The sequence below is a fragment of the Otolemur garnettii genome, unplaced genomic scaffold, assembly GCF_000181295.1.
Source record: "Otolemur garnettii isolate 467f Iridium unplaced genomic scaffold, OtoGar3 scaffold00138, whole genome shotgun sequence".
NCBI classification, from domain to species: Eukaryota; Metazoa; Chordata; class Mammalia; order Primates; family Galagidae; genus Otolemur; species Otolemur garnettii.
In genome coordinates this window covers 4,405,940-4,417,874 of record NW_003852533.1, presented here as the reverse complement: position 1 = coordinate 4,417,874, position 11,935 = coordinate 4,405,940, and the positions used below count along the sequence as shown (strand labels likewise).

Here is an 11,935-nt window from a genome sequence, read left to right as displayed (position 1 = left end):
GGCGCCTGTGGTCCCAGCTACTTGGGAGGCGGAGGCAGGAGACTCGCTTGAGCCCAGGAGTTGGAGGTTGCTGTGAGCTTTAATGCCATGGCACTCTACCCAGGGGGACAGCTTGAGACTCTGTCTCAAAAAAAAACAAAAACAAAAAAAAGAAAAGAAAACTCGGCTCCAATTTGAGACCTAAGTGGCTTCAAAGCACAGTGAGCAGCTTTGGACCCTCATGTTTGGGAGACCAGAGTGCACTGGTCCCGCAGGGCTGCAGCCAGTCCCCTGCACAGCCTGGGCCCAGGACTACAGCCCACTTAGCTGAGGTGGGGCAGCGACAGCAAGGAAGATGGACCCCGGGCATGGCCGCACCCCCAGCCCCACGCTCTGCCTGTCACACACAGCATGGGAGGAACAGAGGAAAAGGGTGGAGGAGACCACACAGACAAAACCTGAGAAGAGCCCCAGGTAGAGATTTCATCTGCTAGTAAGCAAGGTCCTGAGAAGGCCCTGCCAGCCACTGGCCGCCGCTTGGGCTCAGGGGGAACTAGGCTGTGACAGAAACAAGCAGAGTCTCCTCCATCACAGCTGCTGGAGAACGCTGCTTCCACTTCAGGGCAGGGAAACGTCCCTGGGCATCTGTGGTGTCTCGTGCTAGCGAGCAAAGTAGCTACCGGATGGACTGACCTCACAGAAAGGACACGGGCTCAGCAGGGCAGGACACATCTGTGGACACCTGTGCTGTCTCATGCCAGTGCACAAAGGAGCCACTGGACGGACAGACCCCATGAAAAAGACACAGGCTCGACAGGGGAGCCTGCCCGGCCCAGGGTGAGGGCGTCTGGGTACCCAGAATGACAATGTGCTTGACAAAAGTGCATTGAACACACAAACCCACAGGTCTGTTTAGAGGCTCTGCTCAACCCCCACAGACACAAGCACAAATTCTCACTGAAGTAACTGTTGGGAGCACTGGTGCACAGACCTTGGTCTGAAATTGTAAAAGAAGAATTGACATCCTTTCTTCCCATTTCAAAGTAGCCAAACAGCACTAATTCCAGGAAGAAGAATTCCCCTCTAAAAAATCATTTTAGCTAATTACATAGGCGATGTTAACAGGAGTAGGAAAGATTAGCATCTTGCAACCTCGAACAAAATCATTGATTCTAACCATGGTCGTCAGGGTGAAGCCATCAGATGAAAGGTTGAGGGGGACCTGGGCTGTCATCACCCGAACCACCCAGAATGGGACAGGTTGAGGGGACTTTACAACGGAGACTTGGGCTGTCATCGCCCAAGCCATCCAGAGTGGGACAGAGTGGTGTGGTGTCCTAGGAAGCAGCCTGGGGGTTGGTGGGAAGATGGCAGGAGTCAGCCCAGCCTGGGGAACCCTCCCCTGCAAGGGGGGGAGGGAGGACAGGAGAGGGGACCTCGCCAATTCTCTGTCTCTTTCCAGAGTCCTGGATGGACTTCATACAGTCCAGAGACAAGGGTATTAGTAGAAAAAGAGCTTCAGGTAGCTGGGCGTTGTGGTGGGCACCTGTAGTTCCAGCTACTTGGTAGGCTGAGGCAAGAGAATCGCTTAAGCCTGAGTTTGAGGTTGCTGTGAACTGTGATGCCACGGCACTCTACCCAGGGTGACAAAGTGAGACTGTCTGAAAAAAAAAGAGCTTCAGGTTGGGGAGGGGACTGCCTAATGCTTACATCATGAATCCTAATGTGACTGAAATCAGTCTGAAAAGATTGTTCATCAGGGATTTCAGGAGCAAGTCCACAGCCCACTAAAGTCTCCACCACATGTGCTCACTTTCCAGGTGACCTTGTACAAGGGCTCTGACATGGAGGACTTCGGGTTCAGTGTAGCAGATGGCTTGCTGGAGAAAGGCGTGTATGTCAAAAATATCCGCCCAGCTGGGCCAGGGGACCTGGGTGGCCTAAAGCCCTATGACAGGCTCTTACAGGTAAGATGTAAGGTGGAATTTTAACTCCTTGCAACTAACAACCGGAACTGCCTGTGATCACAGATTACATGACTCAACCTCTCTGGGGCACTGTTCTCATCTGTGACTGGGGATAACAGTGCCCCTCAGTGTGCCCTGTGGCGAGGCTGGCAGGCGTGTGCCTCCTCCCACCTTACAGTTTCACAGGGCGGGGAGCGAGCTAGCCCCAGCGTGAGGTGTGGTGCTCGGTAACCGGGCTCCCCCTTAACTCTGAACACCTCACTCCCCTGCAGAGCTCTCTGGGCTGGGGAAATTACGGTCACAGAAGCAAATGGCTCTTCCTGACCTTGCAGGTCAACCACGTCCGGACAAGAGACTTCGACTGCTGCCTGGTGGTGCCCCTCATCGCAGAGTCTGGCAGCAGGCTGGACCTGGTCATCAGCAGGAGCCCAGTGGCTGCACAGAAGCCCGTGGAGCAGGCTCTCCCGGGGGGAGACTGGAGTGAGCAGAACTGTGCGTTCTTCCAGCAGCCTCGCCATGGCGGGAACCTGGAGGCGAGAGAACCCACTAATACGTTATAGCAGCGCGTTCTATAAAGCAGGACACAGACGATCTCCACATGGTGCTAACAATCCCTTTATGATTTCTGTGGCATTTGAAGCACAGATGATCACGTGGCATTAACTGCAAGCACAGGGGTCTTTCCACTCTCTCATGGCTCGTGTTCACGCCCCTTTTCAAGCTGAAGAGGTTCTCTTCTGGAGACCATTCTGGTCACGACAGGGGTCCCCTGCCTGGCTGCCCCTCCCCACAACTAATATCAGAGGAAATTTTTTATGATTCATCTTACTATCACTTAAAAAAAAAAATGCCTGTTTGAAAATATTCTCTATGGTAATTTCCTCATTACTTTGAAGTCAGTTTCTTACTGGGAGGTCATTAAGGTAAGAGTTTGACCAACACGGCTTTTCCTCAGCTGCTCCAATGGGGCAAGTGTTTAAAAAACTGCAGGGACCACAGTTGTGGGAGGGGCACAGGTGTGAAATTATCTTAAAATGTTTCCGCAGAGATGCACGTAGGAGACTATAAGGGGTGGTGGTAAATGTTTTGCCCAAGTATAGGAATGATTTTAACTAAGATGTATGCTATTCCCTATGCAACAAAGTAGCAAACAGGCTATGTCTTGCGACCTGTTTTTTTTTTTTTTAAAGACACATTTTTAATAGCTGAAAATTTCTGATAATGAATTAGTGGGTAGTCACACTGCGAATTAGTTATATTACCTTATTTTTTAAATTCCAGAATAAGAAGGTAAGAGAGAATGGGAGTCTGTTAAAATGAGGCTTACCCTAACGTAGGCCAGTCCAACTCACACTGCTGGACGTGTTTTGGAAGTTGGCACCTGAGGTATGTGCACGTCCAGACGCTGGACTGTGCTCTGCTCCGAGCCAGGCCACTCATTGAAACTGTAAATACACTTTCACAAGATGCATTGCCACCTGTTACTGTCCCTCAAAGCAATAAGCTCTGACAGTTGCTGTGACCTCTGTCAGCAACTGTTTCCATTTGTCCAGATATTTTGAATAGCTACACTAATAACTGTTATTTGGTGAATATAAAAAGATAGATCTGTATGTTGATGGTAGAATCTCCATATCAAAATGATTATTTTCCCAACATTTTCATTTTGGTCAATAATTCAAACTACCACTTAGGCAAAGCATTTGAACACTGTGTCCTTTGTTTAAGGAGAAAGTTCACCTTTCTTTTTGTGCAAAGAAATACATAATCTTACTTCAATCACGTTTCAGAGCCACCAGGGCAAGAAAGTATAAAGCAGAATCATGTTAAGAGAAAAAAAGATCATGAGTCACTTAAATATGTATTTTTATTTGTAACAAACAAGTATTAAACTGTAAAGTATTTTTGTACAAATTTAATACTTTATAGCATGGTATTTATCGTCTATGTATGGTTTTGGGGAATTCAAAATTGTTGCAAATATTTGTATGAAAAAAAAACCCTCTACCAAATGGAATAAACAGTGACTTTAAAAAGCCAAAAAAAAAAAAAAAGAAAAAGATTATGCATTGTTGGTGCTTTGTGTCTATTTCAGGGTTTTAGCTGAGTTTTACAGAGTGCTTACATTTACATAATTTTCTAAAGGGGAAAGGATTCACCATAAACTTAAAAAGCACCATGGAGAGTGGGCAGAGCACAGGTCTGACTCCAGCTCGGAGAGGCAGCCTGTCTGAACCATCGGATACACTGAGCACCAGGCCCAACGGGGGAAGGGCTGGAACCACGGGGCCTTCCCACTGGAGACAAATACAGAGTCATGGAGCACACCACCTGTCCCCAAGAGCATGCCACGTGCACTGCTGAAAACACACAGTTCAATCATGTACGTTTGACAAAGACCACACCTATAGTCCCCACATTCTTGTTTCCCAGACTGCCCTGCAGGCTGTCAATCATTTTCATGGTCACATCCTGTGTGCCCAACCTTGCATCCAAGAGACAAGGTCCTTTCCTTTTCCATGACCTCCCAAGGGAAAGGACCTCCCAAAGACCTGTTGTCTCGAGGTCCGAGCAGTCGTCGGAGTCTCTGCTATGCTGTCAAAAGGTTTGGTGCAGCCCAAGTTCTGCATAAGGGGCTGAAGGGAGTGGGGTGAGAACTGACTGTGTGAATAAAGGCTAAAAAGAAGGTGGATCTCACATGAAGACTCAGATGTTTAGTTACAACCGAAACAAAAATCAATCAATGATAGCAAATGGCTATTTAAATAAAAAAAATTAAAAAGTTAAAAACAAAAAGTCCTCTTGAGAGCAGGAAGCACTATTCAGATCCGTGGCCAGCCCAAAGGAAGTGTCCCTCTGCAGAGGGCAGCAGCACACGCCAATGGCAGAGGGCACGGTGTGGAGCTGGCGGCAGGCTGGGTGCACACAGCCAGGCGAGCAGACCAATGTTGTCTGTGTCCCTGGGTCAGAATTAATGCCTGTGGACAGAGGCTCCAATAAGGGAGACTTCAGCTTAATAACACATGGAAGTGCCTTCCGACACCAGTGCAGTGGCTCTCACTAGCCAGGCAAGGCCTTGAGCATAAGGGCGCACCCACCGGAGGCTGCTGGGCAGCCAGCAGACAGTCACACTGGGGCTCAACACCATGTGCTTAAACCCAAATCAGGGCACCTTAGATGTAACCTCCTTTAATAAAATCTTATGGAATTTTGAATTGGGAAAATTATTTGTATTGTGCCCAACTGTACACTCATAATATAAGAACTGGAGTTTTGAATGAAAAAAGCTTCTTGACATTAAACTTGACCAGAGCCCATCTTTTCTGTAAGGGTGGTGGTGTCCACCCTGCCAGCACCTGTGTTCCAAGAACCGTGCAAAAACCACACTGCCCATGTGACTCAGATAGAACCCAAAGGTGCCTCCTCTGCTCACCCACAACAGAATCAGACAAGTCCCTATCCCCGACCCCCACAAATTCCCATTCTCTGCTTCAAAAACAAGTAGCTGGATGGTCTGTCCCCACTGATACTAAGTCCTCCCACAGGCCCCTTTAACTGGAGGTGTGCAGTGCCTCAGCCTCTCCCAAGTAATAAGGGCAAAAGTTAAAATTAAGTCATTGAAACCCAAAGTTAGTCCTTAAAAAAGATCAGCAAAATTCATTAACTTTCAGCCAGACTGACTAAGAAAAAAAGGGAAGGCTCAAATTACTAAAATTGGGACAGGGGGGCTTTACCATGATCGGCTGCACACCAAGTTAGGCAACGTGGGCAGGGTTCTTAGACACCAACCATCACTACCACAAAGCCAAAGCAATGGCGTAAAAACAGAACACATGTACAGGTCTGTGGAACACAATCGAGGAGACTTCAAAACACCCCTCACCTTGCAGTCAGATGATTTTTAACAAGGCCACCAATTCCTTCAGTGGGGAAGGAATTACGTCTTCAAGAAATGGAGCTGGAGCAAATGAAATTCACATGTAAACATTAACTCAAAATCAGTCAAAGATCTGGCCGGGCGAGGTGGTGGCTCACACCTGTAATCCCAGCACTCTGGGAGGCCGAAGCAGGTGGACTGCCTGAGCTCACCGGTTCGAGACCAGCTCAAGCAAGAGTAAGACTCCCCGTCTCTAAAAATAGCCGGGCATTGTGGTGGGCGCCTATAGTCCCAGCTACTTGGGAGGCTGAGGCAAGAGAATCACTTGAGCTGAAGAGTTTGAGGTTGCTGTGAGCTGTGAGGCCACTGCACTCTACCAAGGGCAATATAGTGAGACTGCGTCTCAAAAATAAACAAAAAAATCAATTAAAGATCTAAGGGTAAGAGCTGAAATTATTAGACTCTTAGAAATAAAAACCAGCACTGACCACAGTTCTTCCTGACAGGTCAGAATAGGAACCCCATAGAGACCAAGTAGATTCGTGGTTATCCAGGACAGGGAGGCCAGGAGGTTACGGCTAAGGGGTGTGGGGCATCTCTGTGGATTTGAAAATGTTCTTACACTGATTGTGATGACAGCTCCACACATCTGAATACTAAAAGCCACTGAATTATATACTTAAATTGGGTGAATCGTGTGTGAATTATCTCAAAAAAGCCAGTTAGAAAACAAGGGGATAGCAAAGCAAACACATTTTTCCTCTTAACTTCTTCTTTTACCATTTATCAAAAAGAATTTAAAAACTGAATTACTCTGAGAGAAAAAATATTTTCCAAAATGAAACATAATCAAAACAATGAGTTCCCAACTCAGAAGGTATTTCCAGGAGAACGTCCGCGTGTGCTGGCCCCGGCCCCATGACGGGTACTAGCTCTGCAGGGTGACCACGTGGCAGGAAGCCCCACGCACTGGAACACCCGGTCAGCAGACAGGTGCAGCCAGCCTGTCTCTGTCCCAGCTTCAACATGCTGCAGAGATGACCCTCAAGGAACATGGCAGTTACGAAGCATCTCAACGGCAGATGAGAAGACTTTTTAAAGTACATAATTTTACAAACATGTATATGTATAAAAAACATCTTTTCCCTTCATTCATGTCCAGTGTTACCAGGTTTCATGATGACAGATGTTGAAATTTTAAAAGTTTTCTTTGATCAAATGGTTCACACTTGTTCACACAAACACCTTAAAATAAAAGTCCAGCTGTAGTTCCTTTTCTCTTGCTATTTTGAAGACATGATGCTTGTTTTGTCTTAAATGGAAAAAACATGATTATTCTGAACATTCTGAAATAAAATTAAGTTTCTTCATTATTTGTGGGTTTGAAGAGTTCTCTGGGGACTAAATTATTTAGTCTCAGATTCTGAAGTCTGGAAGATACCTGTGGAGATTGTCCCACCTGTTAGAACAAAAAAAATTGTTAATTTTTAAAAAATGGAGTCAGTCAACCCTTACAGCACTTATACTCCCTCTGCTTCTGAAAAACAAAAACACATATTCTCCCCAAGCTTTGAAAGATGGGAGCCACCAGGCGTGCGCTCAGCTCCCCTGGGGACTGCGGCGCTCTTCCCCAGCGCTGGCTCGGCTGTGTAGAGGTGCCCTCCCCAGGAAGAAAGGATTCAGCCAGCAGACTTGGTTCCACCTGTGGTTCTAGCTACTTGGGAGGCTGAAGCAGGAGGATCACTTGGGCCTAGGACTGTGAGGTTGCTATGAGCTGTGATGCTACAGCACTCTGCCCAGGGCGCAAAGTGAGACTGCCTCAAATAAAATAAAGAAGACAGGTCTGTGGACAGCCCTTGTCACTGAATTCCACCTTTTAGAAACACAAAGTCTCCCTGCCTCTATGAAAAATTTTAAAACTAGTCAGGCTTGGTGCACACGCCTGTAGTTCCAGCTTTAGTTTCCTCTTTCACTCACTGTGAGGCCCCCTTAGGATCGCAGTAACATCCACCAAGCCAAGGCCTTGTCTATACTCTGCCAATTTTTTGGAAATTTTTGCTAACATTTTCTCCCAAAGTTCCAAACAGTATTACAAATATACTGCTTTTATCTATACATACATGCCTATGATAAAAATCTAACTTCTAAATTAGAAATAGCAAGAAATTATCAATAATCACTACCAATAAAACAGTGGTCACATGAACACAGGCACCATGACACCACCAGTCCATCTGACAACCTCTGTGAGCTCAGGATGGAAGGAGGGCTGCGTCCCTGTGGGAGGGAGCAGGATGGTGCAGGCTTCACTGTGCTGCTCAGGATGGCAACAATTACGAATTTCTACTGCTAGAATTTTCCATTTGATATTTTCAGACTGTGGTTGACCCTGTATAACAAACCATGGAAAGCAAAGCCACAGAAGGGGGGGGGGGGCTCCTGTGCTAGGAGAACAGAACAGTGACGGAGGGAAACCAGGCCACCAAGCACCCAAAGACAGACAAAGATGTGAAATGGGGCAGCTGGGACGAGTGGACAGACCCGGGAGACACAGAGCAAAAGGTGGGCAGCTCCTCGGGCAGGCAGTGAGGCCCGGGTGAGCCAGAGTGGACAGTGAGGCCCGGGTGAACCTGAGTGGACAGTGAGGCCTGAGTGAGCCTGAGTGGACACTGAGGCCCGGGTGAGCCTGAGTGGACAGTGAGGCCCGGTGAGCCTGAGTGGACAGTGAGGCCTGAGTGAGCCTGAGTGGACAGTGAGGCCTGAGTGAGCCTGAGTGGACAGTGAGGCCCGGGTGAGCCTGAGCAGGCAGTGAGGTCCAGCTGAGCCTGAACGGACAGTGAGGCCCGGGTGAGCCTGAGTGGACAGTGAGGCCCGGGTGAGCCTGAGTGGACACTGAGGCCCAGGTAAGCCTGAGTGGACCGTGAGGCCCAGGTGATTCAAGACTCTAAGCGGTGAAGCCAGGAGAATAGTGACTGAACTGGAGAGATGAGACTGAGGCTCCAGAAGTCAGTCTCTGGGCACAAAGATTCAGGTTGGGCAGCTGGACCAGTGGCTCCTCTGCATGTCAGAGCCCTCTATAAGCCACCAAGCCACCCACTCATCTTTTCAGTTCTCAGTAATGTCACTAAACAAAATGCTCTCTGAACCCTGGAGGAGAGGACCATAGGAAGGGAAGGGAGAGGAGAGGAGAGGAGGGGAGGGGAGGGGGGAAGACGGGGAGAGGAGGGGGAAAGTGGGGAGGGAGGCAGCAGGGCGGGAGGCCTGGGAGGGGGCACTGGGAGCAGGAAGAACACACTGAAACAGGCCCCAGTCAAGACTATTAAATGTCAATAAGAAAGCCAAGGAGGGCTCAGCACCTGTGGCTCAAGCGGCTAAGGCGCCAGCCACATATACCTAAGGTGGCGGGTTCGAATCCCCAGCCCAGGCCCGCCAAACAACAGTGATGGCTGCAACCAAAAAATGGCCGGGCGCTGTGGTGGGCACCTGTGGTCCCAGCTACTTGGGAGGCTGAGGCAGGAGACTTGCTTGAGCCCAGGAGTTGGAGGTGGCTGTGAGTGTGATGCCATGGCACTCTACCCAGGGGGATAGCTTGAGGCTTCGTCTCAAAAAAAAAAGAGTTTGATGGAAGTATTTCAGATTGCATGTGAAAACCCCACACTGTACCCCAGAAGTGCATTAATGTACATAGTTACCATTCAATAAAAAAAAAAAAGAAAGCCAAGGAGAACATGACCCATGACAAAGTCTTTGGAGTGGATGAGAAGGTGACAGGAAGAGCCATTCCAGTGAGGTGAGGGACACCAGTGAGGTCAGGGCCACAGAGTGGAGCAGAGAGGGAGCCCTGCCTGGGAGGGCGTCTGGAAGAGGCTGGGGGACAGCAGGGTTTCTTCGGGGTCACCACCGTCTAGAGGCCGCCTGCAGGAGCACCGGAAGCAGAGTGAAGCAGTGACAGGACTGACTGGGCACAAGGGACGGGACAGGACAGACCAGGAGACACTAAACGAGCAGTCTACTGACACGGGAGCACACGCGACCACTGCTCCTACCATGAGGACTTTGCTGGGACTCCCATCATCGCTCACTTCCCCGGTCCTTTTGACTCCCCGTGTTGCCAGCGCGTCCTCATCTGCATCTACTCCGTCGAAGGACAACAATCTCCAACTTTCCATGGAGGTCAGTGTCCCGTCCACGGCCGCAGAGCCCTCGCTCCTGGGGACGTCACATGCTGCCGTCTCAGCGGTGGCTAAGGAAGGTGGCGATGCTGGTGGCATGCTGGGCTCCCCACCATCTCCAGCTGGAGGTGCACAGCTAAGGGAGAGGCTATTTTGCAAGAAATGTTTCAAACGTGTTTTTCTGGGAAAACTGGTCTTCCTGACGGCGCTCCGGAGCTGGGACTCCTCCGCAATCACATACACTCTGCAGCGGCCCCTGGTCACTGCGGTGTAGACGTGCTGCCAGTGCTGCCGGCCGGCCTTGCCCACCACGTAGACGACCGTGTGCTCCTCGGACCCCTGGGAGGCAACGACACAGGTGAGGATGAGCTCAGGGAACCACGGACAGTGGCAGAGAAGGAGGAGAGGAGGAGAGGAGACAGGCCCTCCGGCTCATAATGGGCACAGAGACCCACAGCAAACATGAACACCCCTGGGCAAGGGGGGATCCTCCCTAATAAAAGAGTCTGAAACAACCATGGGCTTCGAGTGCGAATGTGCCACCCACTGTCTCTTTCCAGGACAACAAGTAGATGCCTTCAGCAGCCAGTAACAGGAGAACAGCTCAATGAGCACACTCTGAATAAACTATTTTGCAAACATCAAAAATGCTTTAAAACTCAAAGAAATTTTAAAGCTGTGTATAAACAATGGTCACAGGTGTATAACAAAATTAAATTACTCTGATCCAACAAGTTTGTAAAAAAAAAGAACATAAACACGTAACACAAAGCAAAACAAAAACAAATCCCTCAAAAAGGAAGAAAATGCATCTGAATTTCTGTGGCTTTGTCTTCACATGGAGAGATACAGATGACTGTTTCTCTACTCTCCTGTATTTTCCCAGTATTGAACCATTAACTTTATCAAGATAAAAAAGGGAACAAAGAACCTTTTTTGTTTGTTTTTTTGAGACAGTCTCTCTCTGTTGCCTTCAGTAGGGTGCCCTGGTGTCATAGCTCACAGCAACCTCAAACACCTGGGCTCAAGCAATCCTCCTATCTCAGCCTCCCGAGTAGCTGTGACTACAGGTGCCCACCATGATGCCCGGCTAGTTTTTCTTTTTTTGGCCAGAGCTGGGTTTGAACCCGCCACCTCTGGCATATGGGGCAGGCGCCCTACCCTTTTGAGCCACAGGAGCCACCGGAGCCACCCTGCCTGGCTAGTTTTTCTATTTTTAGTAGACACAAGTTCTCACTCTTGCTCAGGTTGGAGAACCTTTGTTTGTTAAGTTCAACAAAGCAAGAATTGGAAAGGCAAGAAAAAGATCCAGTGTCCCCATAAAATAATTGTAAACACTGGGATTTTCTCAGTCCCTATGTTCAGAGATCAGCACAGATAAAGAGGTAGCTGAGCCAGCACATCCCCTACCGCCCCACGTTGCTGCTGCCGCAGGAGGAAGGGGACAGGTGCAGTGCCAGGCGTGGCTGCCCCCAGGACCGGGGCCCCAACCGGAGCGGCTGTGCCCACAGAGCCACTGTGAAGACAGTCAGCACAGAAAGCTCTCCCACCTCCCCAGACAGAGAATCTGAACCAGCTCCTTAGACCATAATGTCTGATAAACTCATATTCCCAAGGCTACTGGGTCTCAGAAGTCAATTAAGCGATACTACAAATACTAACATTTTACACGGTGCCATTTCTCTCAGACTTCACAGCGTAAATTCCCCAGAATGAAAACGTCTACCTCAACTCAGCTGACCCAGTTCTCCATAAAGAAGTGGCACTGAAGAAAGTGACAGCAGTAACTCAGAACAGTCTCCCGGGACCTGACCTCCTACACCCGTCCTCACACAGTCCCTCCAGTAACACAGAACAGTCTCCCGGCACCTGACCTCCTACGCCCATCCTCACGCAGTCCCTCCAGTAACTCAGAACAGTCTCCCGGCACCTGACCTCCT

General features: G+C 49.0%; 2 protein-coding genes across 4 annotated transcripts in view; one reads left to right on the top strand and one right to left on the bottom strand.

Annotated features, from left to right (window-relative positions):
• The window catches only part of GRIP1 (glutamate receptor interacting protein 1), a 270,568-nt gene extending 268,062 nt beyond the window's left edge, over positions 1-2,506 (top strand). For both annotated transcript variants that reach the window (XM_012810579.1, XM_012810580.1), the window contains exons 22-23: positions 1,800-1,946; positions 2,279-2,506. In XM_012810579.1, coding sequence (XP_012666033.1) covers positions 1,800-1,946; positions 2,279-2,506 — 375 coding nt within the window. The remainder of the gene's footprint in view (positions 1-1,799; positions 1,947-2,278) is intronic.
• A 3,705-nt stretch (positions 2,507-6,211) lies between these two features.
• Positions 6,212-11,935, bottom strand: part of HELB (DNA helicase B) — a 39,452-nt gene continuing 33,728 nt past the window's right edge. For both annotated transcript variants that reach the window (XM_003798536.3, XM_023518410.1), the window contains 2 exons: positions 9,870-10,334; positions 6,212-7,282 (listed from right to left, as the gene is read on the bottom strand). In XM_003798536.3, coding sequence (XP_003798584.1) covers positions 7,181-7,282; positions 9,870-10,334 — 567 coding nt within the window. In that variant the 3' untranslated portion in view covers positions 6,212-7,180. The remainder of the gene's footprint in view (positions 7,283-9,869; positions 10,335-11,935) is intronic.